Here is a 24,468-nt window from a genome sequence, read left to right as displayed (position 1 = left end):
AAATAGCACCACCATATGACAACTAGAAATGTTCTTCAGTAAATTAAGTGTTAGGAGATGTAGGAGTTTATTAAGTTGCATAAAAGTCGAATGTGTGAAAGACAAGGGCTACCTGAATTTAGCAGGGCTTTTTTTTTTTTCCAATAGATATATTTAGATGGGCTTTGATTTATGGTCACTTAATGGGTGATTGTAAGAGTGGTCCTTACAATGAACTAAGCTGCTCACTTCCCTCTCACTGAGTTCTCTACAGATTATATCTCACCTCAGCTTAAATGGTGTTTGCCTCTGCTAATTTCTGGGAAGTTAGTTAAAGTTGTGATGAAAAATATTCTTTTCTCTCCATGACATGTAAGACCTTATTTATTTTCTGCAGCATTTCTCTGTTTATAGCTGTCTGTTTGCATTCTGATTGGGAACACTGGGATCATTTTCATCATGCCGACAGTGGTGGTAATGGATGTATCCCTTTCCATGACCCGACCTGTGTCTATTGAGGGGTCCGAGGAATACCAGCGTAAGCACCTAGCAGCCCATGGTTTAACGATGCTGTTTGAGCACATGGCCACAAATTACAAGCTTGAATTTACAGCACTTGTGGTTTTTTCATCACTTTGGGAGTTGATGGTCCCCTTCACGAGAGATTATAATACCCTACAGGTACAAAATGTAGTAAGTTATTGTATGTACAGGGCCTAAATTTGTTGGGAGGAAAACAGTGTTATAATGCATTGAACATTTAGAACTTTGGCATTATTTAATAAGTCTATGAGTACTTAATATGTGTAGCTAAACAACAAGAATTCACAACCAGTAGGTCGTATGCCTACTGTTTCTTCGGCACAGCTATGAGTTAGAGCTGTGAGTTGTTCCCTTATTTTCCTCTCTTGGTTTTCTGGAATTCTCTGTGGAAAAGTGAGCGTCTCAGGATGTAGTGCTCCATTCCCTAAAATTTAGGGTCTTTAGGCTGAACACTTAATTTTTTTCTACTCTCCCATAAAACTTGAGGAAATGAAAAAATAGCCCTTTCTTGTTCTACAATAATTCATAATGATATTTCTTTTCCAACAAATAGCTTTGATTTTGATACCAATAAATCATAATTTTCAAATCTCAGTTGGTAGATATTATCTTTCAAAGGTGTTTTCTGTGTTATGTCAGAATTTACTTTCTGACAACATCTCTAAATCATAATATTCATAATATTTCCAGCAGTGCCTAACACAGTGTCCTACCCATAGTGAGCAGTCAAGAAGTGTTTGTGGGCCAGGTGTGGTGGCTCACGCCTGTAATCCCAGCACTTTGGGAAGCCAAGGCGAGAGGATCACTTGAGCCCAGGAGTTTGAGACCAGCCTGGACAACATGGCAAGATCCCGTCTCTATTTTTAATAAAAAGAAGAAAAAAAAAAAAAAAAGAAGTGTTCGTGGAATTAAACTGAACAGTTTTAACAATTGTTAGGTGGTTTAGAAATACAGGAACAATAGAGTTTGAATTTTTTAATATGAGTAACAAAATTTTGTTAAATAATTCCTTTTATTATCTCAGATTTTTTAAGTGACTTAAAAGCTTTTTTAAAAAAATTACAGTGACTTAAAAAAATTTTTTTTAATTTCTTTTCCTGTAAAAGGATATTAAACTTTTAGTATATATGCTGACTTTCTTACAGGTGAATAAACTAAGGATTTCTGATGTTCTGCAGTTCTGAAATTTAGAGAATTGCTATATAAGGAGTGAGACGTAATGTTTTAGACCAGGAGCCCTGGAGTCAGACTGCATACTTACAAATCCAGGTTCTCCCACCTTAGTCATGAGACCTGGGAAAGTTATTTAATCTTTCTATACCTTAATTACTTCATTTAAAGATAGGGTTAATAATCTATACCTTATAGTTTTATTGTGATAGCTAAATGCATAAAAGTGCATAGGATGGTATTTAGAACATAGTTAATATTCAGTAGATTTTGTTATTATTTTTGTGATGTGTTTAAAAGTTCCTTTTAATTTTTTCCTTCAAGGTCCACTTATAAAAATGTAAACTTGGTGGACTGTTCACTCTTACCTGATAAGAGGATAGAATAAATGGAATTCTTTTAACTATCTTTAATAGTTGAAGAAGTCTGTTCTAACATTTTTCTTTAAGAAGCTATGCTTTGGTGCTCTCAGATACATTAGTGTCCCCTGTGTAACATTCATACTTTGAACAATTTATGTTGTTTTCTAATAACTAATTAAAACTAAAGAGTAACTAGCAATTTTATCTTTTATTCAATAAGGAAGCACTAAGTAATATGGATGATTATGACAAAACCTGCTTGGAGTCTGCATTAGTTGGTGTTTGCAATATCGTTCAGCAAGAATGGGGTGGTGCAATTCCTTGCCAGGTAATGATCAATTGTTTTTCATTGCCCTAAGTTAACAACATTAACCACTGGGGTGCTTCGATTTTCTTCAGGCTCTGACACAGCATGCATTGTAATTTCTACAAACTACATTTTACACTATTGGAGTCTTCTTAAGTGAAGGTACTAAATCAACACTAATGTGTTCAGAAAGCAGCAAAATTATGCCTTAAAGAAAGCATCCTTCTAGTAAATTGACTTATTGTAAACTAGTACTGTTATATAAAACACAAAGGGCTCACAGTGGAATTTTTGAACTACAATCCCTGGAAGGGGTCATTATAATTTTGAGTGATAAAATTGTAAACATCAGTATAATATAGCCTGTCTTCATTATCTCAATGCAATTATTCAGCAGACTTTTTTTTTTTTTTTTTTTTTTGGAGACAGGGTCTTACTTTATTGCGCAGGCTGGAGTGTAGTGGAGCTATCATGGCTCACTGTAGCTTCACCACCCAGGCTCAGGTGATTCTCCCACTTCGGCCTCCTGAGTAGCTGAGACTACAGGCAAATGCCACCATACCTGGCTAATTTTTTACACTTTTTTGTAGAGACCAGGTTTTGCCACGTTGCCCGGGCTGGTCTCAAACTCCTGGGCTCAGGCGATCTGCCCACCTCATCTCCCAAAGTGCTGGGATTACAGGGGTTAGCCACTATGCCCAGCTTTATTCAGCAAACTTTTAACCATCTCAACTGAGTTGTCTAAAAAGTGAGGAGTATAAAACATAAAATCTAGCCAGGCGTGGTGGCTCATGCCTATAATCCCAGCAGTTTGGGAGGCTGAGGTGGACGGATCACCAGGTCAAGAGATCGAGACCATCCTGGCCAACATGGTGAAACCCCCGTCTCTACTAAAAATACAAAAATTAGCTGGGCGTGGTGGTGTGCACCTGTAGTCCCAGCTACTCTGGAGGCTGAGGCAGGAGAATCACTTGAACCTGGGAGGCGGAGGTTGCAGTCAGCTGAGATTGCGCCATTGCACTCCAGCCTAGCGACAGAGCGAGACTCTGTGGCAAAAACAAACAAACAAACAAACAAACATAAAATCTGTTGCTCTTTACTTAGACTCCACAGTAGGCCACATTAGCATCAAATCAGAGCAGAGTAGTAGCAGAAAAAGATAACTGGAAATTTGCTCTATACAGATACTTTTGAAAAGTAGTAGCATATTTTGAAGGAAAAAGCAGAAACATTGCTAAAAGAAAAATCGTAATAGTCTACAACAGGAGTCCGCAAGCTTTTTTTGTATTTTAGGCTTTGTAGGTGTCTGTGGCAACTACTCAGCTCTGCTGTTATAGCATGAAAGCAGCCATAGATAATAAGTAAATGAATGGGTAGGGCTGTGTTTAAATAAACCTTTATTTACAAAAACAGACAGTGGGCCAAATTTAGCCTGTGGGCCATGGTTTGCTGGACCCTGGTGTGTGACTTTTCATTATGGGTTCAAACACAGGATTCCTCAGTAATGTCAGTAGCATCACTAGTATTTATTTTTTAATAAAAAAAAAAAGATTATAGCCAGGTATGGTGGCTCATACCTATAATCCTAGCACTTTGTGAGGCCAAGGTGGGAGGATAACTTGAGCCCCGGAGTTCAAGACCAGCCTGGACCACATAGTGAGGCCCTGTCTTAAAAAAATAAGATTGTGGTTGCCTGGGAGTCAGGAAAAGGTATGAATTGACTCAAAAGAAGCAGGAGGGAATCTGGGATGAGTTGGAACTATTCTTTATCTTGTTCGTGGGGGTGGTTACACGACTGAATGCAACTGTCAAAACTCATAGAACTGTATACTAAAAAGGGTGATTTTACTGCTTGTAAGTTATATCTCAATAAACTCACCTTTAGAAAACAACAAAAACATTTTTTCTTGTGAAAACCACCCTGTTTTATAGAATATAGTGGATACTTGCTGAAGAAGTCAATAAATGCCTTTTGATCAATTTCTTTTCTGAAATAAAAAAGCTTTTTATGGCATCTCAGCTTATGGGCATTACTTATTTTGGTAAATCCATGCATATAGGATGTCTTATTTCCCAACATTATAGTGAATAAATGAAGTTTTGTTGTCAGTATCTTCTGAACTGAAAGCTAGCAGGTAGCACAGTTTCATTTGCTATTTCTTCTTTGGTTTTAGAGGAGAAATTCAGATTTTAAGAACCAGACCTTGTGCATCATGCAGACTTCTGACTTTTATGATTTTCTTCTTTTGAAAAAAAGGAAGAATCTGAATTTGAGATAACCTGAGGGCAAGGGGCCAAGCCTGAATCTGTCTCTACTAAAAATACAAAAATTAGCCAGACGTGGTGGCGCACGCCTGTAATCCCAGCTACTCAGGAGGCTGAGGCAGGAGAATCGCTTGAACCAGGGAGGCAGAGGTTGCAATGGTCAGCCAAGATTGTGCCGTTGCACTCCAGCCTGAGCAACAAGAGAGAAACTCCATCTCAAAAAAAACAAACAAACATTGTAGTAGAGGTGTTGGTTACTGGTTATTGTTTTTATAATCAGTTACTATAAAACAAACTTGTTTAAATGTGGAATTTTTGGCCAGGCACGATGGCTCACGCCTATAATCCCAGCACTTTGGGAGGCTGAGGTGGGCAGATCACCTGAGGTCAGGAGTTAAACACCAGCCTGGCCAACATGGTGAAATCCTGTCTCTACTAAAAATACAAAAATTAGCTAAGTGTGGTGTCGTTCACCTGTAATCCTAGCTACCTGAGAGGCTGAGGTAGGGGAATCACTTGACCTGGGAGGCGGAGTTTGTAGTGAGCCGAGAACGTGCCACTGCCCTCCAGCCTAGGCAACAGAGCGAGACTCTGTCTTAAAAAAAAAAAAAAAAAAAAAGTGGAATTTTTAGCCAAGATTTTGTTTTTTATTTATTATTATTTTTTTGAAACAGAGTCTTGCTCTATCGCCCAGGCTTGAGTGCAGTGGCATGATCTCAGCTCACTGCAGCCTCTGCCTCCGGGCTCAAATGATTCTCATGACTCAGCCACCTGATGAGTAGCTGGGACTACAGGAGTGTGCCATCACACCCTACAGCTAATTTTTGTATTTTTAGTAGACAAGGTTTTGCCATGTTTGCCAGGCTGGTCTTGAACTCCTGGCCTCAAGTGATCCTCTGGCCTCAGCCTCCCAAAGTGCTGGGATTACAGCTGTCAGCCACCACACCCAGCCTTAACCAAGGTTTTAGACAGCTGTACTGTGTCTTTATTATTTAGTAAAGTCTGTTTCATTTTGACATTACATGAAATATTTCATTATCCCATAGCATCTGAAAAAGCCGGCAGAGGTAAATCATTGTATAGCAATTCTTGGTACCTAGAAAAGGAAATTGCCTTGTAGTCAATTGACTGTCATGCCAAAAGATGACATCCTTCCAGGGGACCTCTATTAAGCATTCTTGGGTTTTATCAGTAAGTGCCAATCTTGATATTTCACACAGTGCCACCACTTAATACTGCCTTAAGGGCCGGGCACGGTGGCTCACGCCTGTAATCCCAGCACTTTGGGAGGCCGAGGCAGACGGTTCACAAGGTCAGGAGTTCGAGACCATCCTGGCCAATATGGTGAAAATACAAAAATTAAGTGGGCGTTGTGGCACACACCTGTAGTTCCAGCTGCTCGGGAGGCTGAGGCAGGAGAATCACTTTAACCTGGGAGGCGGAGGTTGCAGTGAGCTGAGATCACGCCACCGCACTCCAGCCTGGGTGACAGAGTGAGTCTCCGTGTCAAAAAAAAAAAAAATACTGCCTTAATGGCCTGTGATTATCAAGTTACTGGACTAGGCTAGGGAGAGCAAAAGTAATCCTCTCCTGGGATGCGTGGGAAGTCTGTCCCCTACAGGATCATTCTGAAGCAATGAAGAAAAGGAAAATGATTTTGCAATTACTATCCATTGTTGGTATATTTTATTGGTTTTTTTCAAATTACAGGTTGATTAAGAATGCATTTTAAAGATCTTATATATTTCTGGTTAAATAGCCTTTATAAATACATATTTTAACCAGGTGTCATTTTAGTTGACCAGGTGTAGAGTTTGTCGTCTTTGAAAATAAAGTGGCAAAGTTCAGACTACTGTGCTGGTACTTCCTAGGAGCACATGTGAAATGAATCTTCATTCCATATTTGACATTGGTATTTAAGGTACCAACTCCTTATCTAAGAGTTGGGGTTCTAGTTTTAATACAATTAAGTAAGAATTGGTTGTGAATGTTTTTGTCCTTTTTTAAGTGTTCAGAGGCAAGCTTTTAAAAAATATTTTATTAGATGAAATAGAGTAAAATGCACTGATCTTAAGTATACAGTTCACTGAGTTTTGACAAATGTATATACCTATATAACCACTACTACAATTAAGATATAGTATTCTTTATCCTATAATGTGGAGTGGGGTTCTAGCACCTCACAAAATTTTCTCATGCCGTTTTTTTTGTTTTTTTTTTTTTTGCGGGGGCAGGTTGAGGGTTTATTTTGTTTTTTCAAACAGGGTCTCACTCTGTTACCCAGGCTGGACTGCAGTGGCATACTCACTGTAGCCTCGACTTCCTAGGCTCAAGTGATCCTCCCACCTCAGCCTCCCAAGTAGCTGGGCCTGCAGGCACGCACCACCATGCCCAGTTAATTTTTGTATTTTTTGTAGAGGCAGGGTTTCACCATGTTGCCTAGGCTGGTCTTGAACCCCTGGCCTCTAGTGAGCTGCCTGCCTTGGCCTCCCAAAGTGTTGGGATTACAGGTGTGAGCCACCATGTCAGGCCTGTTTTTTTTTGTTTGTTTGTTTTGTTTTAAAAAGACAGAGTCTCTCTGTTGCCTAGGCTGGAGTACAGTGATGTGACCATGGCTCACTGCAGCCTTGACCTCCCAGGCTCAAGTGATCCTCCCACCTCAGCCTCCCAACTTGCTGGGACCACAGGTGCATGCCACCACTCCTGGCTAATTTTTTTTTTTCTAAGTTTTTTTAGAGATGGGGTCTCCTTATGTTGCCCAGGCTGGTCTCAAACTCCTCAGCTTAAGCAATCCTCCTATCTTGGCCTCCCAAAGCACTGGGATTACAGGCTTGAGCCACCGTAGCCAGCCCTGGTGCCCCTTTCTAGCAGTGAAAACACTGCTAAATGGGACTGCTTTAAATATGTAATTTAATGTACAACCTCCTCTCTCTCTTTTTACAAACAGGTTGTCCTGGTGACAGATGGCTGTCTTGGCATTGGTAGAGGGTCACTGCGACATTCCCTAGCCACTCAAAATCAAAGAAGTGAGAGCAACAGGTTTCCACTACCTTTTCCTTTCCCATCTAAGTTATATATCATGTGCATGGCGAATTTGGAGGAGGTAATACCTTTTGCTAAGTTTTTAGTTTGATTAGGCATATTTTACAGCTTAGTTTATTTTTCAGTATATACCACTAGTGCTATATTGTATATACTGTAGCATTGAACTCCACTGGTTTCAGCTGAGGCTGGTATTTTATTTGAAAACATTCTGGGTCTCAAATGTTCTTTGAAATTTCAGAGTGTTGCCCCATCTGGGGAACATAGCTGGAGCTATTATCCATCCTGCTGATGGGTGCATAAAGGGTCAAGGTGTTCTTTTTGGTGTTATTCATTTCCCTTATTTAAGAATTCTTATGTCCATTCCACCAGAAATGTTGATAGGAGTGTGCTTTGACTTTGACCGAAGAGTAAAGTAACATTATTCTGATATATGTTTTATTAAACACTTAAATTTTTGGTTTTCCCATTCATTTGGGAAAGTGATTTAACCTTTTTTCCCCTCAGTTTTTCTCTGTGTAAAATGTAGATAATGATGGTTCTCACCAGAAGACGTTAGAAACGCTTTGGAGGGAAGATGCTGTGTAAATACTAACTGTGGTCACCTCTGAGAATCTTTGCAAAACTCCTCCTGAATGAAATAGCTCTACCTGTGTCATTTTACCTAACATTCCTCTTTGGTAACCTTGAGTCAAAATTGTTGTAGTTATTTTCTTCTCACATTGGCTATTAAAAAAAATAATCTGTTATTTATTGCCTATGTTATTGTAATGGCTTTGAGCTTGGTGTGCTGAGAATAATCTGGCATTTTGTGCCAGCCACTTTAAGGGTCATCTGTTTTGCTTTATAGCTCCAGAGCACTGATTCCTTGGAATGCCTTGAACGTCTCATAGATTTAAACAATGGTGAAGGGCAGATTTTTACTATTGATGGCCCCCTGTGCTTGAAGAATGTACAGTCTATGTTTGGGTGAGTATATGCTTAGAGCTCTTTTGCCTTCTTTACAATCCAGTATTATAATTCGACATCCAGAAAGACTATCTGTTTTACTGTTCCTAATGGTGTCATTTCATTTTCCCCAAGTTGTACATTTTTCAGATAAAGCGATGGGTAGTAATGGTTTTTTAAAGTAAATCTATACTGTCTGTAGATACTGACTTCCTTATTATGACTCAGCAAGATTTCAAATTAACTTGCTCTTGGGCTTTTCAGAATTGAAATTTCCTCACCAAAAATGTCAGATTTTGTTCTGTTTTACAGATGGTCAGGTCTTAGTTTTGGAACCAACTTGAAAGGAAAACAACCCTTGCGTCCTGAAAAATTAACTTTATATGTATCGTATTACTCTTCCTATAACTATTAATTATCATACTCTAGAAAACTGATAGATCTGGCATATACGCCTTTCCATGCTGTTCTCAAGTGTGGCCACCTAACTGCTGATGTACAAGTCTTCCCCAGGCCAGAACCTTTTGTTGTAGATGAAGAAATTGATCCTATCCCTAAAGTCATTAACACAGGTAACTTTTTAAAAAAACTTCTTTCTTAGTTTCTCTGTTATCCTTACTTTCTTCTGACTTGTGACTTTTACTCTCTTCTCTGTCTAGGAAGGTTGAAAAGAAATATATATTGTGATACAGGTTGAGTATTCCTTACCCAAAATGCTTGGGACCAGAGGTGCTTTAGATTTCGGATTTTTTTGGGGTTTGGGATATTTGCATTTTACTTAGTGATTGAGCATCCTTAATCTGAAAATCCAAAGTGCTCCAGTGAGCATTTCCTTTGAGCTTCGTGTCAGCTTCATGCATGTGTAATAGTTGCGGATTGTGGAGCATTTTGGATTTCAGATTTTCAGATAGGGGATACTTAACCTGTACTAGGGTGCTGTTGTCATCAGCACTTTGGATTGGAAGATTCATTACCTAAGGGGTGGCAGAATATTGGTCTTTTATGGTAAGGTCATCAGCTGATCTCCAATCCTAGATAATTATAACCACGAATTATTAGAGTTGGAAATCATAGCCGTATTCACTAGCATTGAAATCTTTGAGATGATTCTTAATAGACATACTGAACTTAACTAGTATCATAATTAAGATCATATAAGAAGGGCTAGCTTCTGTACTTTGCAGTATGACTCTTGCTATGTGACCCTGGGAAGTCTTCCTCTAGTTCTTATTGGCTAGGTAGGGAGAATCAACCAGATGGTCTTGGAGTTCTTGGATCTGATATAGTGTACTCTTCTAGCCCTGCTGCTTATATTATGACTGAAAGAAAGTGATGTACCACAGCTTTTACCTGGTTCGTGTGGCCAATAGTATGCTTAACTGAGACTGGCAAAGTGAAGAGTCAAAAATAGCAAGGAGCAGTGGAGAGGAGACTTGCTTCCTGTTGGTGGGTGGACTCCTTGAATGTTAGGTGCATGTTAAACCTTTTAGGGCTGGATATTATCAGTGTTTCAGTCACCATTACAGCCTGGATGTCCAGCGTAGTGCCTGACACTTAGTAGGTGCCCAATAGGTAATTGTTCAGTCAATAAATGATTAGAATTAAATGTTCAGTGAATGCTTATTGTTTGTGGTATACAGCTTTTTAAGGAGTTTTGGAGTGAGGGGCTGTGAACAGTCTTTTTACTTTTTGTACCTTTAGCTTCTGGCTATCTGGAAGCAAGGCATCCGTCTCTTCTACTGTGACTAGACAGCAGTATAGTAGGTTGTACCAAAAGTCTTGTTGCCCATAACAGTTAGATTCCACTTCCTTCCCATCTTTTTTCGATGAGTAAATTTGAATAGGTCTTTTCTTTGCCATATAAACTCTTAGTGAAAGATCTTTCTTGCAGCTAAACTACTTTAAAATAAAGTAGACCTTTTCTACTCAAATGAAAAATATCTAGCTGCTTATACTAATGCATTTATTACTCAGCTAAGGGAGGTAAGGACAGCAAACCTCCAGAGAAGCACACTTCCTAATGTATTAGAAATATGGTCGGGCGCAGTGGCTCATTCCTGTAGTCCTAGCAGTTTGGGAGGCCAAGGCGGGCAGATCACCTGAGGTCGGGAGACCAGCCTGACCAACATGGAGAAACCCCGTTTCTACTAAAAATAGAAAATTAGCCAGGCGTGGTGGCACATGTCTGTAATCCCAGCTGCTTGAGAGGCTGAGGCAGGAGAATCACTTGAACTTGGGAGGCAGAGGTAGCAGTTAGCTGAGATTGCGCCATTGCACTCCAGCCTGGGCAACAAGAGTGAAACTCCGTCTCAAAAAAAGAAAAAAGAAATATAAGGTGTTCACCGTGATTCTGATTTTTAAAAATTCTTTTGAAAATATGGGTATTAATCTAGAAGAAAGACTGAAAAGCACATCAATAAAATATTAATAGAGATTTCCTTTGATTATGAATAATGAGTGACTTTTTCTTCTTTATAATTTTTATTGTTTTTTAAGTTTTTATATAATCGAAATTTTTAAGTTCTTTTGGTTACAACATTTATTTTTATTTATTTTAGGTTTTCAACAAATACTTTTGGTCTTTACTACAGCTTCTATAAAGCAGAGAAATCATTGTCATATTTAGACTGCTTACCCTAGTTTTGTAGAGAATACAGTTCTTTCTCAGAGAGATGTTTTTAATACAGTAGCTTTATTCTTCAAAGGCTGATTGTAGTTGCTGTGGAAGTGTTTGACTATGACGCCCCCTGGTGACCTGAACATCCCTGATTACACAGAGGGATTAGACCTTTCAGTTTTTGCCTTGGCTGAGGTCCTAACCTTATAAAAATAAAATTTAGCTGATTTTGTCACATAACTTAGACTCATTAAATAAATGACAGTTATCATTATTTCCTGAGCAGCTTAAAATGCAAATTATTAGATGACTCCATAGGCAAATCTAATAACTTTCCCAGTCATCATATTTGAAACCCCAACCTAAACAGTGCATTTGTGAAATGTAATACACAGAAAATAATGTACTTTTCCATAGAATGAATTAATTCTATGTTGATTCCTTCATTTCAGATTTGGAAATAGTGGGGTTTATTGATATAGCTGATATTTCAAGTCCCCCAGTTCTGTCCAGACATCTGGTCTTACCTATAGCACTTAACAAAGGTGAGTTCCTATTCCACTGATACGTCTGAAGCATCTTATTAACTAAAGTTATTCTTAAATCTTAGATAGTAGGATAGCCCATTTTGCAGAATTTAGGGGAAAGGAATAGTTACAGAATTGGTTTTAGAAAATGGAATATTGCCTAATATATCAAAAAAATAATTCTGCTTTACATGGTAGAAACATTTTGACACATGTTTACTGTGTGTTGGTTTGTGAACTTATAGTGAAGGTCCTCTTTAGAGATGAGAATGCTTAGTCCCTCATCCAGGGCTCTGCCTTTCCTAGTGCTAACATGCTGAGAAAGCTTAAGTAGTTATCAGAAGGTTACTTGATAAATGTGCAAGTCAAATACAGCTTTATACACGGAAGAATCACATCTGTTCTTTGTTCTACTGGTGCCCAGAACATAGTAGATAACTCAGTAAATATTGTTGAGTGAATGGGTGAATCCAGGCCCTTGTGAGTCCTCTTTACTGCAGCATATATCTCTAGGAACTATAAAGTCATCTCTCTAAATTCAACATCTCTCTGGAGAATGCTAGACTCTAGCTCTTTAAAATTATCTTTTTCAAGCGTGGCACTGTGCTGTGGTGGGTATAGAGCAGGAGCTTTTGTCCCTGACTGGCTACAGGTTCAAATCCTAGTTCTACCCTTAAAATTATCCTTTCCTCTGTTTTAAGTTGACCATCTACTTTATATTTATCAGCTTTCTCTAAGAAGTGTATGTAGTCAGTCAGGTTTTCACATACTGAGTAATGACCACATTCCATTTATGCCCAGGTTATCTCAGTTGGAGTATTGAATATTCTATAACCAATCACACATTCACAGACAGAATCTTGAATATATACCCACAGACGGCTTTATAATCACTGTGTTGATAATTATTATTCTCAGAGAACAGCCAGATTTCCCTTATTTCTAAGGCCCTGGGGAATTCTGCATGCCAGTATACTTGCCAAGAAAGAAATTGAGCAAAATAAACCATTTATATAGGGGACTAGTGAAAAAGAAAAATACGGGAAGGTGGCCGGGCACGGTGGCTCACACCTGTAATCCCAGCACTTTGGGAGGCTGAGGCAGGTGGATCACAAGGTCAGGAGATTGAGACCATCCTGGCTAACATGGTAAAACCGCATCTCTACTAAAAATACCAAAAAAAAAAAAAAGCCGGGCGTGGTGGCAGGCGCCTGTAGTCCCAGCTACTCGGGAGGCTGAGGCAGGAGAATGGTGTGAACCTGGGAGGCGAAGTTTGCAGTGAGCCGAGATCATGCCACTGCACTCCAGCCTGAGCAACAGAGCAAGACTCCATCTCAAAAAAAAAAAAAAAGAAAGAGAAAAAGAAAAATATGGGAAAGCAGAGTAGGGCCATGTTGTAAGGGCTGTTGAATTGTCTAGCTAAACTGGGCTAATTCTTCCTGTTGAATTAGAAAGTCTTTGAACAAAACAGAGCAGACAGATATTTTTAGAGGGAAGTTAATTGTAGGAAGATTCATCTGTCAGCAGAGTGTGAGAGAACCTGGAGAATCCAGTCAAAAAGCTTATAGAGTAATCATTGTTTACCTTTGGGGACTCACATGCATGTGCTGCCCTAAACCTGTTGGTTATGAATGCACTTGACATCTCTGTATCTAATTCTGTTTAAATGGGTGCCTGAAGCTTCCAGACAGCATCTAACTAAACATCCTAGTAGAACTGTGGAAAATGGATTTTTGTGTGTAAGCTTTACTAAGATAATTATATCTCAGTATTATATGAAGTACACATACCATATACTTCACCCATTTAAAGTGGTTTTTAGTATATTTGCAGAGTTGTGCAACCATCACCACAGTCAATTTGAGAACTTTTTTATAACCCCAAAAAGAAACCCTGTACCCTTTAACTATCAACTCCTAGACCCCTCCCCCCATTTCCCCTACCCCAAATAACACTAATATCCTTTCTCTATATATAGATTTGCCTATTCTGGATGTTTTATATAAATGGAATTCATATAATGTGTGGAAACTGACTTTTGTATAGACATTGGAAAACTGGAATGAGTTTTTCCTGCTTGTTATAATATTCCCTTAGAACTCTACACTATCCCTTAAAGGCTAGAAACATCCAAGAGTATAAATTGGGGTTTGGGGTTTTTGTAGGTAATTTCAGTCTGACCTGTTTTCTCTTTTTTTCACAGAAGGTGACGAGGTGGGTACTGGCATCACTGATGACAATGAAGATGAAAATTCAGCCAATCAGATTGCAGGCAAAATACCCAACTTTTGTGTCCTGCTCCATGGTAGCCTAAAAGTGGAAGGAATGGTAGCGATTGTTCAATTAGGGTAGGAAACTTTGTTTACATTTGGTTGAATGAAAGGGAAAATCATTTTACAAAGTGAAGTATTTTGCAGACTTTTCTGAAAGAAATAGAAAGGTCTTTGTCACCTTTTTCCTTTTCCCGCCACACTTTTCCCACCTGCTGCTACATTCCTTTTTTGTTTGTTTTGTTTTTTGAGACAAGGTCTTGCTCTGTCCCCCAGGCGTACAGTGGCATGATCACGGCTCACTGCAGCTTCAACCTCCCAGGCTCAAGCAATCCTCCCATCTCAGCCTTCCAAGTAGCCATGACCCAGGTGTGCACCACCATGCCTGGCTAATTTTATTTTATTTTTTTTGATTTATAGAAGTGGGGTCTCACTGTGTTGCCCACACTGGTCTTGAACTCCTGGGCTCAAGGATCCTCCCACCTTGGCCTCCCAAAATGCTGGGATTACGGGCATTGAGCCACAGTGCCTAGCTGCTATTACCTTCTAAACTACTCTTTTAATCATCCCCTAGAATAAGTGTGGAGTGAGCCTTTTAATTACATTGCCTTTATTTTATATCCTTTCTCAATTTTCCTCTTTCTAATCCTATCTAGAATACCTGGGTTCTGGTTATAGCAATGCTACTAACTTGCTTTAGGATCTTAGGCAGGATTCACAGGCTCCTCATCTATAAAATGAGGGGATAGAACGAAACAAAAAAAAAAGATGCTAATACCATTGAGCATTTTATTATGTGCCAGGCACTCCTCTAGGTATTTTACATATGTTAGCACATTTAATCCCTCATAACAGCACTATATTGGAGGTATCAGCATTATCCCTATTTTATAGATGAGGAGACTGAGGCTTAGAGAGGTTGTGGAACTTGCCCAAGGTCACACAGCTAGAAATGAAAGAGCCATGATTCTTACCCATGCATTCTGACTCCAGAGCCTACTCATAATCATTCTGCTGTGTTCCTTCCCTGTGAGGAAACCCCGTTAGCTTTTACATTTTCTGAAGTCTCAAAATCTGCAAAACCATCTGTTTCCCTTTCTATAATACATATTGTTAGAAAAAAGGAGGTCACTGATCATTTTCTGGCCACTACCTGGGGTTGGCTGGTATAGATCAAGAGTTAGGATTAATTAAAGGAAGCATGGCTCCATTTCTGCTACAGTTAAAATTAGCTCGTCCAAAAAGAGGAATGCAGATCTTACTAGGTATTAGTCTGCTATATTTCTTGGCACCCAAGCTACTTGTACCGGTCTGAATATGAGAATCATCTGGGACCTTTTGAGAAACTGGGGACAGAGTCTCTTTTACATAACAGGATGATGGCCTTGAGCCCTGTGGTAGAAGGGCTTCTCTTGGTGCTGCTGTGAGTGACTCAGTGAGGCAGGTGACAGGACCTATAGGTCACAGCCTTTACCCCTCCTCATCACCTCTCCAGCTACTTGCTGCCCTTTGTGATTTGTTTTTCTCTTTCAAGATTGCTTTTGATTTCCATATCCACATAATTTTACCTGAATAATAATAAATGTCCTAGAAGAATGGAAATATTAGGGGACAGCAGTATGTATTTTCAGGTTTAGGGTTTGGCTTTGGTAAAAGTAATGTGCCTGATTTCAAAGCTGAAGCCTGTGTCTCTCAAGAGAAAAATACAGGCTAGACTTATTTAACTTGACAGTCTCAGGCTTGATGTTCTTCTGATCTTCCGTCTTCTCTCCATCTAGTCCTGAATGGCATGGAATGCTCTACTCCCAAGCTGACAGCAAGAAGAAATCAAACCTCATGATGTCTCTCTTTGAGCCTGGCCCAGAACCTCTCCCATGGCTAGGGAAAATGGCACAGTTGGGTCCTATTTCAGGTATAATCCAGATCAGATTTTACTTATCCTGACTTTGTTTTCATTCTGCTGTTCTTAGTGTCTCTGATTGTGCAGTCAGAGAACTGACTGATCTCCCTTACTGGTATGCCATGGTCTCGGATGATGCTGGATGTGTACGTGGAAAACTTGAAGAGAGTTTGATGTTTGAACTCCTAAATTTTACAGCTCAGGAGAAATCAACATTTAGATTGCTTTAAGTAAATGCAAACTCTTCAACGGCTTAGAGTGAAAAACTAATCTCCATAATTTTTTTTCTTGGTGTACTATAGTTCAAGTAATTTCCTGTCATTCCTAGATAATGTAATCTTTCCTTCTTCTTGAAACTTTTTTTCTGTAGCTTTCCTGACATTGCTTCTGGTACCGATTTGACTTTTTCTTTGGCGGACTTTTCTTTCTCTCTTCGTTTTGTCTTTTCTTCCCCTTGCCTCATGGTTTCCAACATGTTCTTTGCCTTCTTCTCTTTTGTTATTCTTCTCCCTTGGTTATTTTATCAGCTGTAATAACTTCACATTTCCCAAATCTATAACTCTAGTCTCACCTGATCTCTCCCTGGAATTTGCATATCATATTTCCAGTTCCTAGTTGGATCTCTCCACCTGGATATTCTGTCACAGTCTCAAGCTCAGCTGTTTGTTACAGACCTATTGTCCCGCACCCCTTTCTCCTCAAACTATTCCTCCTTCTGATTTTCCTCCTCCTTTTGATTAAGTCATTTGTGCCGCTAGCTACTCAGGTTCCAACTGTAGTCATCTTTGACTCATTTGGGCCCATTTCAATTTCAGGAACATCTACCAAGCAACCTATTCTGTGCCAGGCCTAAGGGATAAAAGAGTTAGCTGGAGTTGTTCAATGTCTAGTGGAAAGTGGAATGATCACAGACTGGCACAAATCAGAGTTAGCCTGGAGGAGATGATGATGAGCTCTGCCTAGAGGACTCAGGAGAATCTTCACAGAGGAGAAATACCCTAGTTGAGTTTTGAAGAAAAGGAGGAACTTGCTGAGCTAATGAAGGGAAGAAAGGGCATCCTGGGCAAACAGAACACCTACAGAAAGAAAAGGAAGTGTGGCACAAAATGTGAGAGTGGGTGTGGGAGGGGCAGATGGTAGATTGGAGATTGGTGGTAGTAACTAGAGTGGAGCAGGCCTTGTCTGAAATGTGAAGAACCAGGAATTTATCTTGCAGATACTGGGAAACCACTGAAGAGGAGTAATGTGATCAGATCCTTCTGGCTACAGTGAGAACAGGGGGATACCAGTTAGGAAACTATATTTTAGGGGCTGGTGCCCCCTGCAGTTGTACAGTATGGCCATAATCCGAGTGAGAGATAAGAAATTTGTATTTAGAAAGATATCTCTGTGGAGTGTGGATTTGAAAAGGCAAGGACCTGTGGCTGAAAGTTACTGTGTTAGTCCTGGAAATGTGAAGATGAGAGCCAGACCTTGGCAATAGCTGGGGGTAAAAGATATTTAGGAGGTAGGATCAATAACGTTTGGATATGAAAATAAAGGAGAGAGAAGTGTTAAAAATGATCCCAGGTTTCTGACCTGGGCTGCAGGGTGAAAGGTAGTACTATTAGTTGAAATAGATAATAGAGAGAGAAGAGTAAATTTGGGAAGAACATATTTTGTTTATGTTGAGTTCGTGCCTATGAGATATAGGTGGAGGTGCCTAGAGACAATTCTGTAGAAGTCTGAAGTTTAGGAGAGAGAGCAGAGTTGGAGATAAAATTTTAGATTGTAAGCCTATCACAAATAGTTAAAATGGTGAGAATGAGGGAGATCACTCAGGGCAGTGGTTCACAAATTTTGAGTTTTTGTGTACAAAAATAAACTTGGAATAAATACCACATGTTCTCATCCATATATGGAAGCTGAAAAAAAATGAGCTCATAGAAGTAGAGAGTAGAATCTAGAATCATGGCCATTAGAGGTTGGGAAGGGTAGTGAGGAGGGGAGAATAGGCAGAGGTAACAGATACAAAGTTACAGCTGTTAGGGAGGAATAAGTTCAGTGCTCTGTAGCATGGTAGCGTGAATATTGCTCACAATAATTTAGTGTATATTTTCAAACAGCTAGAGGAGAGGATTTTGAATATTCACAACACAAAGAAATGATAAATATTCAGCCAGGCGTGGTGGCTCATGCCTGTAATCCCAGTACTTTGGGAGGCCAGGGCAGGTGGATCACTTGAGTCCAGGAGTTTGAGACCAGCCTGGCCAACATGGCAAAACCCTATCTCTACCAAAAATACAAAAATTAGCCGGGCATGGTGGTGTGCATCTGTGGTCCCAATTACTCAGGGGGCTGAGGTGGAAGGATTGCTTGAGCCCAGGAAGCAGAGGCTGCAGTGAGCCCTGATTGCGTCGCTGCACTCCAACCTGTCTGGCCCTCACAGAAAAAGTTTGCCAATCCCTGACTAGACTATTGTGGTGGTTTTCACCAAAGATGCCTATCTATAATCTAAGATAGTAGTAGCATTCAGACTCCTTTCTGATCTGGCTTCCAACATAGTAACACTTGGCTTGTTACAGTTGTTCTTCATTCCAGTTGAACTGCTGTTCACTCTGCCCTGTGTTCGTGTTGTTTTTTCCTCCTGGATCTATTCTGCTTTTCAGTGTGGATAATAATAGCTAATATTATAATGAACTTAACTTTGTGCCAGGCACTGTGCTGGACATAATGAGCGTGCCATCTCATTTAACTCTCACAGCAGTCTTGGAATTGGAATTATGATAAAAAATAACAATTAATAATAAAACCTACCTCAGAGGGTTGTTGAGCAAAACATGCAAAATAGCACTTTTGTTTGTACCAATCCCTCCTACTCCCAATTCTGTTCCTAGAGACAACTACTTTTTAAAACTTATTTGTTTCTTTTGGTATTTATTTATATTTCTTTTTTTTTTTTTTTAATTGAGACTGTCTCACTCCATCGCCCAGGCTGGAGTGCAGTGGCGCAACCTTGGTTCACTGCAACCTTCACCTCCCAGGTTCAAGCAATTCTTCTGCCTCTGCCTCCCTAATAGCTGTGACTACAGGCGCAAGCCACCATGCCCGGCTAATTGTTGTATTTTTAGTAGAGACAGGGTTTCATCATGTTGTTGGTCAGGCTGGTCTCAAACTCCTGACCTCAAGTAATCCTCCTGCCTCGGCCTCCCAAAGTGCTGGGATTACGGGCATGAGCCACTCTGCCCAGCCTTATTTACTTTCTAAATAATATAGGTATGTCCCTATTTCTGTCAGGGGTTCCTGCATTTTATTATTATTATTATTATTTTATTTATTTATTTTGAGATGGAGTCTTGTTCTGTTGCCCAGGCTGGACCGTAGTGGCGTGATCTCAGCTTACTACAACTTCTGCCTCCCGTATTCAAGCAATTCTCGTGCCTCAGCCTCCCCAGTAGCTGGAACTACAGGTGTCCACCACCATGCTTGGCTGATTTTTGTATTTTTAGTAGGTACAGGGTTTCACCATGTTGGCCAGTCTGGTCTCAAAACTCCTGACCTCCAGTGATCCGCCCACCTTGACCTCCCAAAGTGCTGGGATTACAGGCATGAGCCACTGTGCCTGGCCTCCCATCTTATTATTTTTTATTTATTTTTTGAGACAGGGTGTCACTCTGTCACCCAGGCTGAAGTGCAGTGGCACAGTCTTGGCTCACTGCAGCCTTGACCTCTCGGGTGATCCTCCCACCTCAACCTCCCATGTGGCTGGGACCATGGGTGCATGCCACCCTGCCTGGCTAATTTTTTTGATTTTTTTATAGAGACAAAGTCTCACTATGTTGCCAAGGCTGGTCTCAAACTCCTGGGCTAAAGCAATCCTCCACCTTAGCCTCCCAAACTGTTGGGATTACAGGCGTGAGCCACCACACCCAGCCCTTTTCCCCCATTTTAGATGCCATTTTTTGACTTTTTAAAGGATGAATATTTAGCTATATTAACACCGCCATCTCCCACCCACCTACACAAGACGCACATTTTCCCTCCTACTGTCCTCCCAATATAGTTATAATGTTCTTTTTGGTTAAATCAGTATTCAGTCCTTGTTAGATGATGTAAATGTTATTTACAACTAAGCTATACCAATTTGTATTTCCTTTGTTTTGCAACTTTTTGTCCCCTAGCTCAGTCCCAGTTATTTTTTTTCTTCGCTTGTTTTCTATATAACTAATTCCTCCCTAAGTAAAATACATTCTTCAGGTATTTTATCAGTTTCCTTTTTTTTCTTAGCATCATCTCTCGTCCTCCTGCTTCGTAAATGGTATGGTTATTCCCCAGACCTGTTGCATAGGTGTTGTCCTGAGTCTTCCCTTTACATCTCTCCTATGGATCTCCTGTTCATAACTCCTTCTGAAAAAAAGGGTACATGGGAAGTAAATATTTTGAAATCTTGTATATTTTGAAAATATATATATGTTTATTTCATTCTTTATATTTAATGATACTTTGGTTGGGAATTGAGTTCTAAGTTGGAAGTCATTTTCCCTCAGAGTTTTGAAGCATTACTCTGTTGTCTCTTCTGGAGTCCAGTGTTGCTACGGAAAGTTAGTGCCATGGTGACTCAAAGACCTTTGACCCTGAACTGTTTTTTCTCCATATTCCTTGGTGATCTTCTTTGTATCCCTGGTATTCTGAATTTCAGAATGTTGGTCTCTTCATTCATTTTGCTAGGCACTCAGTGGACCCTTTCCATCTGGCAGTTCATGTTCTTCAGTACTGGGAAGATCAGTTATTTCTTTGATTTCCTCTTTCTGTATTCTCTGTTCTCCTTTTCTGGAACATATATTTGTGATTTGTGTTTGTAATTTTCTATTTCTTTCTGCCCATTTTCCCATTTTCAAAATTTTTGTTGTGTCTTCTGTATCTTCAAATTTATCTTATAACTTTTATTTTTTGTTTATACTATATATTTTTAATTTCTTCTTTCATAAACGTAATATTTCCTGTCTCCTAAGCCAGTTAGTTACCACATATAGGCTCTAGACAACTAATGACAGTACAAAATAGGCTCTGATTAGATGTTGAAATGTTTGGTACTGATACTAAGTGCTAGGGGATAAAAGGGTCTACAAAAACCACTATCTGCCAGAAAAACTTGGAACAATTTCATGGAAGGGGTAAGATAGGATCTGGACTTGGAATATAGGTAGGTAAGTTTGGATAAGTAAGGAACAGCAGTGTTGAATGGTGGAAAAAGTGTTGGCTTTGGAAGCAGGCCCAACTGAGTCACTGTGAAACCTTGTATAAGTCCAACCTCTCTGTGCCTTAGTTTCCTCATCTTTAACGGGACTGATAACATCTTCACTCTAGAGTTGCTGTAAAGAGAGAAGTTGAATATGTAAAGTATCTGGCACATAGTTGGAATTTAATAAATATTCTTTATTCTGTAAGTTCCTTGAGGCTGAAAAGTATCTTCTCTAAGGCACAATTCCTGGCACAGTGCTTGCTACGTAGTGGGGTCTTACTATAGATAATGAATGAATAAGTGAACGAGTAAATGAGTGAATGAGAAGGGAGAGCATTCTAGGCAGTGGGGAGTAATAGAAATAGCAGGAAAGTTGGAAATGAACTGTTGTGTGGGAAAGGACTTGTAGGGCCTTAGGCTGACTCAGAAGGTTTATATATTGACAAATATTAATGGAAATACGTCTGGAGAGTTGGGCCAGTATTTTATGGAGGAGTCAGGGCTGAAGAGGGTTGACAAAGGAAGTGTTGGTCCAGTATCAATGTGTTTCAGTTAATGACCAAATCAGGGATAGAGAATGTCTCGCTCAGTTAGACAGACTGGTCTAATTACATTTTTCAACACGAACGTTTGGGCAAGAGATTTAAGTTCTCTGAACGTGTAGGAAAATGACTACTGCTCTGTCTACACCAGAAGGTGGTAATAATAATAAAGATCAAATACACCATTAGAAGTATGCGTGCTTTATAAGTTTGTGGCAGTTTCATAGACTCAGGAAGCAGGTACAGAGACAAACCCTGTTTGTTCATGTAGCTATAAAACCAATGTGGCTTTACGTTTTTGGAAGCAATAAACTAATAAGCCATATTGGGGTATGCTTCACCAATAAAAGTATTTCTTGTCTTGCCCTTTGCCTTAATTTGGCTATATATAGTTTTCCATTTTAATTATTTTAATGCCTAGACCTGTGCTGTCTAATCCAGTAGCTACTAGCCACATTAAATTTAATTAAAATTAAATACAATTTGAAATTCAGTTTCTCAGTCACACTAGCCACAGGGCAAGTGCTCAGTAGTTAGTAGCTACCACATTAGACAGCACAGATGTAGAACATTTCCATCATACAGAAAGTTCAGTTGGAGAGCACTGGATTAGACTATATAGAATTGCAGTATATATGTGTGTGTCTATGTGTGTATATATATATATTTTTTTTTTTTTAATATGCATTTGTTTTATCCTTTGACCTTAGTTTATAAATCAGATAAGTGAAGCTTGTTTCTTTAAAAACATTAAGCTGTTTTTCACTTAAATGGGCCTCCTACATCAGTGGCTTTCTATTGAGAACAGGTTCTCCAACCTGACTGAAGTTAATGGATTTTCTTAATTAACAAAGTGATAGGATATCAAAGATTGAGTGATTCAAAGAGCTTCTAGTCTAATTGGAAATCTAACTGATTGTGTTTTGCCAGATGTCATTTCAAGAATGTCTTTTCTTTTAAGATGCTAAAGAAAACCCTTATGGCGAGGATGACAATAAGAGCCCATTCCCCCTGCAGCCCAAAAACAAACGCAGTTATGCCCAGAATGTGACTGTCTGGATCAAACCCAGCGGCCTGCAGGTAACATTACTATTTATGTTGCTTTCCACTGGGGACAGGAGGCATTTGGGTAGGCAGGCAGGAATTTTATTTGATTTTCTTTTCCTTTGATACTTAGTAATTCATTTACTTCTAATGTTTGTCATTATTCCAAAAGGGATTTGAGATGCCCTACAGTAAAACATGTATATAGCAAAATCATTTTTTACAAAATTTAGACCAATAAGAATCCTAGAGGAAGGAGGAAGAAGGAAGACAATTGTGCCAGGAACCCAAGGCAAAATAATAACTTTACGTGAGCATTTTGGCTCTGAGCTTCCTGTTACCAAGGTCAGTTGTTCTTGTCTGAAGAAAGGAAGTTTGTCAGTTTGTCTAGAGAGACATATTCCTGGCATTGAATTTTAGTGTGAAATTTTTTATATGGTGAGGCATTGAATAACATAATGGGTATTGTCTTTAACAACAGTTTTGGAAAAGGTGTAAAAGTCTTCATAACTATATTTCTTCCATCTCTTCAGTAGAACTCAAGCCATAGCATTACATTTCACAAAAACACTTTCATAGGAAGCTATGATAATATGATTATCAAGGAATGATGCTTTCAGGCAAGGTATTCAGGAACATTTCTCCTTTCATCAGCAAAAAGTCATTTATACCTGTTTTTAAAAATCACTTATTGAAACTTTTTTCTCCTTTGAGCACCTTTGTTTACATTTGTTCCTCCGGTAAGTTCAACCTAAACCAAATGAGAAGAGACAGTCAGGCCACTTGGACAACAAAAGTAGTTTCTGTTGACTGAACAGTCTCCGAGCCCCGTTTCCATGGAGACTGAACCACATCCTGCCAAGGCTAACGTGTCAGGGGCCTCTTTGTTGGAAAATCAGGGTCTTCTATTTTCCTGATGTCCCTGATCCCAGTACTTCCTTGTCAGAGGGATATTAGAACCACTTTCACCACCAATTATAGCTGAGCTTTTCTTAAATTATTTTTTTTTATTTTTTTTGTTTGAATCTTGACTACTATCTTATTTTCCAGAATAAGAAAAATTCTGGAAAAATATACATAAAATGTACCTTCAACCATTTTAAAGTACACAATTCTGTCCCATTTAGTACATTCACAATGTACCATCACCACTTTCTAGTTCCAGAACATTTTAATCACTCCAAAAGGAAACCCTGTGCCCATTAGGAAAGTCACTCCACATTCCTTCTTCCAGGCCCTGGCAACCACTGATTTTCTTTCTGTCTCTATGGACTTACCTATTCTAGATATTTCATGTAAACAGAATCATACAATTTGTGGCCTTTTATGTTTGACTTCTTAGCATGATGTTTTCAAGGTTTATTCATGTTGTAGTACGTATCAGTACTTCATTCCTTTTTATGGCTAATATTCCATATGTCTATATGTATATGTCACATTTTGATTATCCCTCAGTTGATGGACATTAGGGTTACCTTTTGGCTATTGTGGATAATGCTGTTACAAACATTCATGTGTAAGTTTTGGTCTGAACATTTGTTTTCAATACTCTTGGGTGTATATTTTAATGGGAATGGGATTGCTGGGTCAGACAGCAATTCTGTTTAACTTATTGAGGAATTGCCACACTCTCTCACAGCAGCTACACCATTTTACATTCCTGCTAGCAGTGTATAAGTGTTCTAGTTTCTCCACGTTCCTACCAATACTCGTCGTTTTCCTTTTATTATT

At 39.3% G+C, this 24,468-nt stretch overlaps 1 protein-coding gene across 12 annotated transcripts in view; it reads left to right on the top strand.

Annotated features, from left to right (window-relative positions):
• INTS14 (integrator complex subunit 14) overlaps positions 1-24,468 on the top strand; it is a 32,085-nt gene that overhangs the window by 3,384 nt on the left and 4,233 nt on the right. For 3 of the 12 annotated variants that reach the window (XM_054450232.2, XM_054450229.2, XM_054450233.2), the window contains exons 2-10: positions 394-660; positions 2,275-2,382; positions 7,574-7,729; positions 8,519-8,637; positions 9,046-9,188; positions 11,686-11,778; positions 13,964-14,108; positions 15,809-15,942; positions 22,655-22,773. In XM_054450232.2, the coding sequence (XP_054306207.1) occupies positions 439-660; positions 2,275-2,382; positions 7,574-7,729; positions 8,519-8,637; positions 9,046-9,188; positions 11,686-11,778; positions 13,964-14,108; positions 15,809-15,942; positions 22,655-22,773 (1,239 nt within the window). In that variant the 5' untranslated portion in view covers positions 394-438. Of the gene's footprint in view, positions 1-376; positions 673-2,274; positions 2,383-7,573; positions 7,730-8,518; positions 8,638-9,045; positions 9,189-11,685; positions 11,779-13,963; positions 14,109-15,808; positions 15,943-22,654; positions 22,774-24,468 lie in introns of those variants that run through there. The other 9 variants (XM_054450231.2, XM_054450230.2, XM_063652299.1 and 6 more) reach the window with 4 other exon arrangements.

Source organism: Pongo pygmaeus, chromosome 16 (assembly GCF_028885625.2).
Source record: "Pongo pygmaeus isolate AG05252 chromosome 16, NHGRI_mPonPyg2-v2.0_pri, whole genome shotgun sequence".
Taxonomy (NCBI): Eukaryota; Metazoa; Chordata; class Mammalia; order Primates; family Hominidae; genus Pongo; species Pongo pygmaeus.
This window is presented reverse-complemented; position numbering and strand designations above follow the sequence as displayed.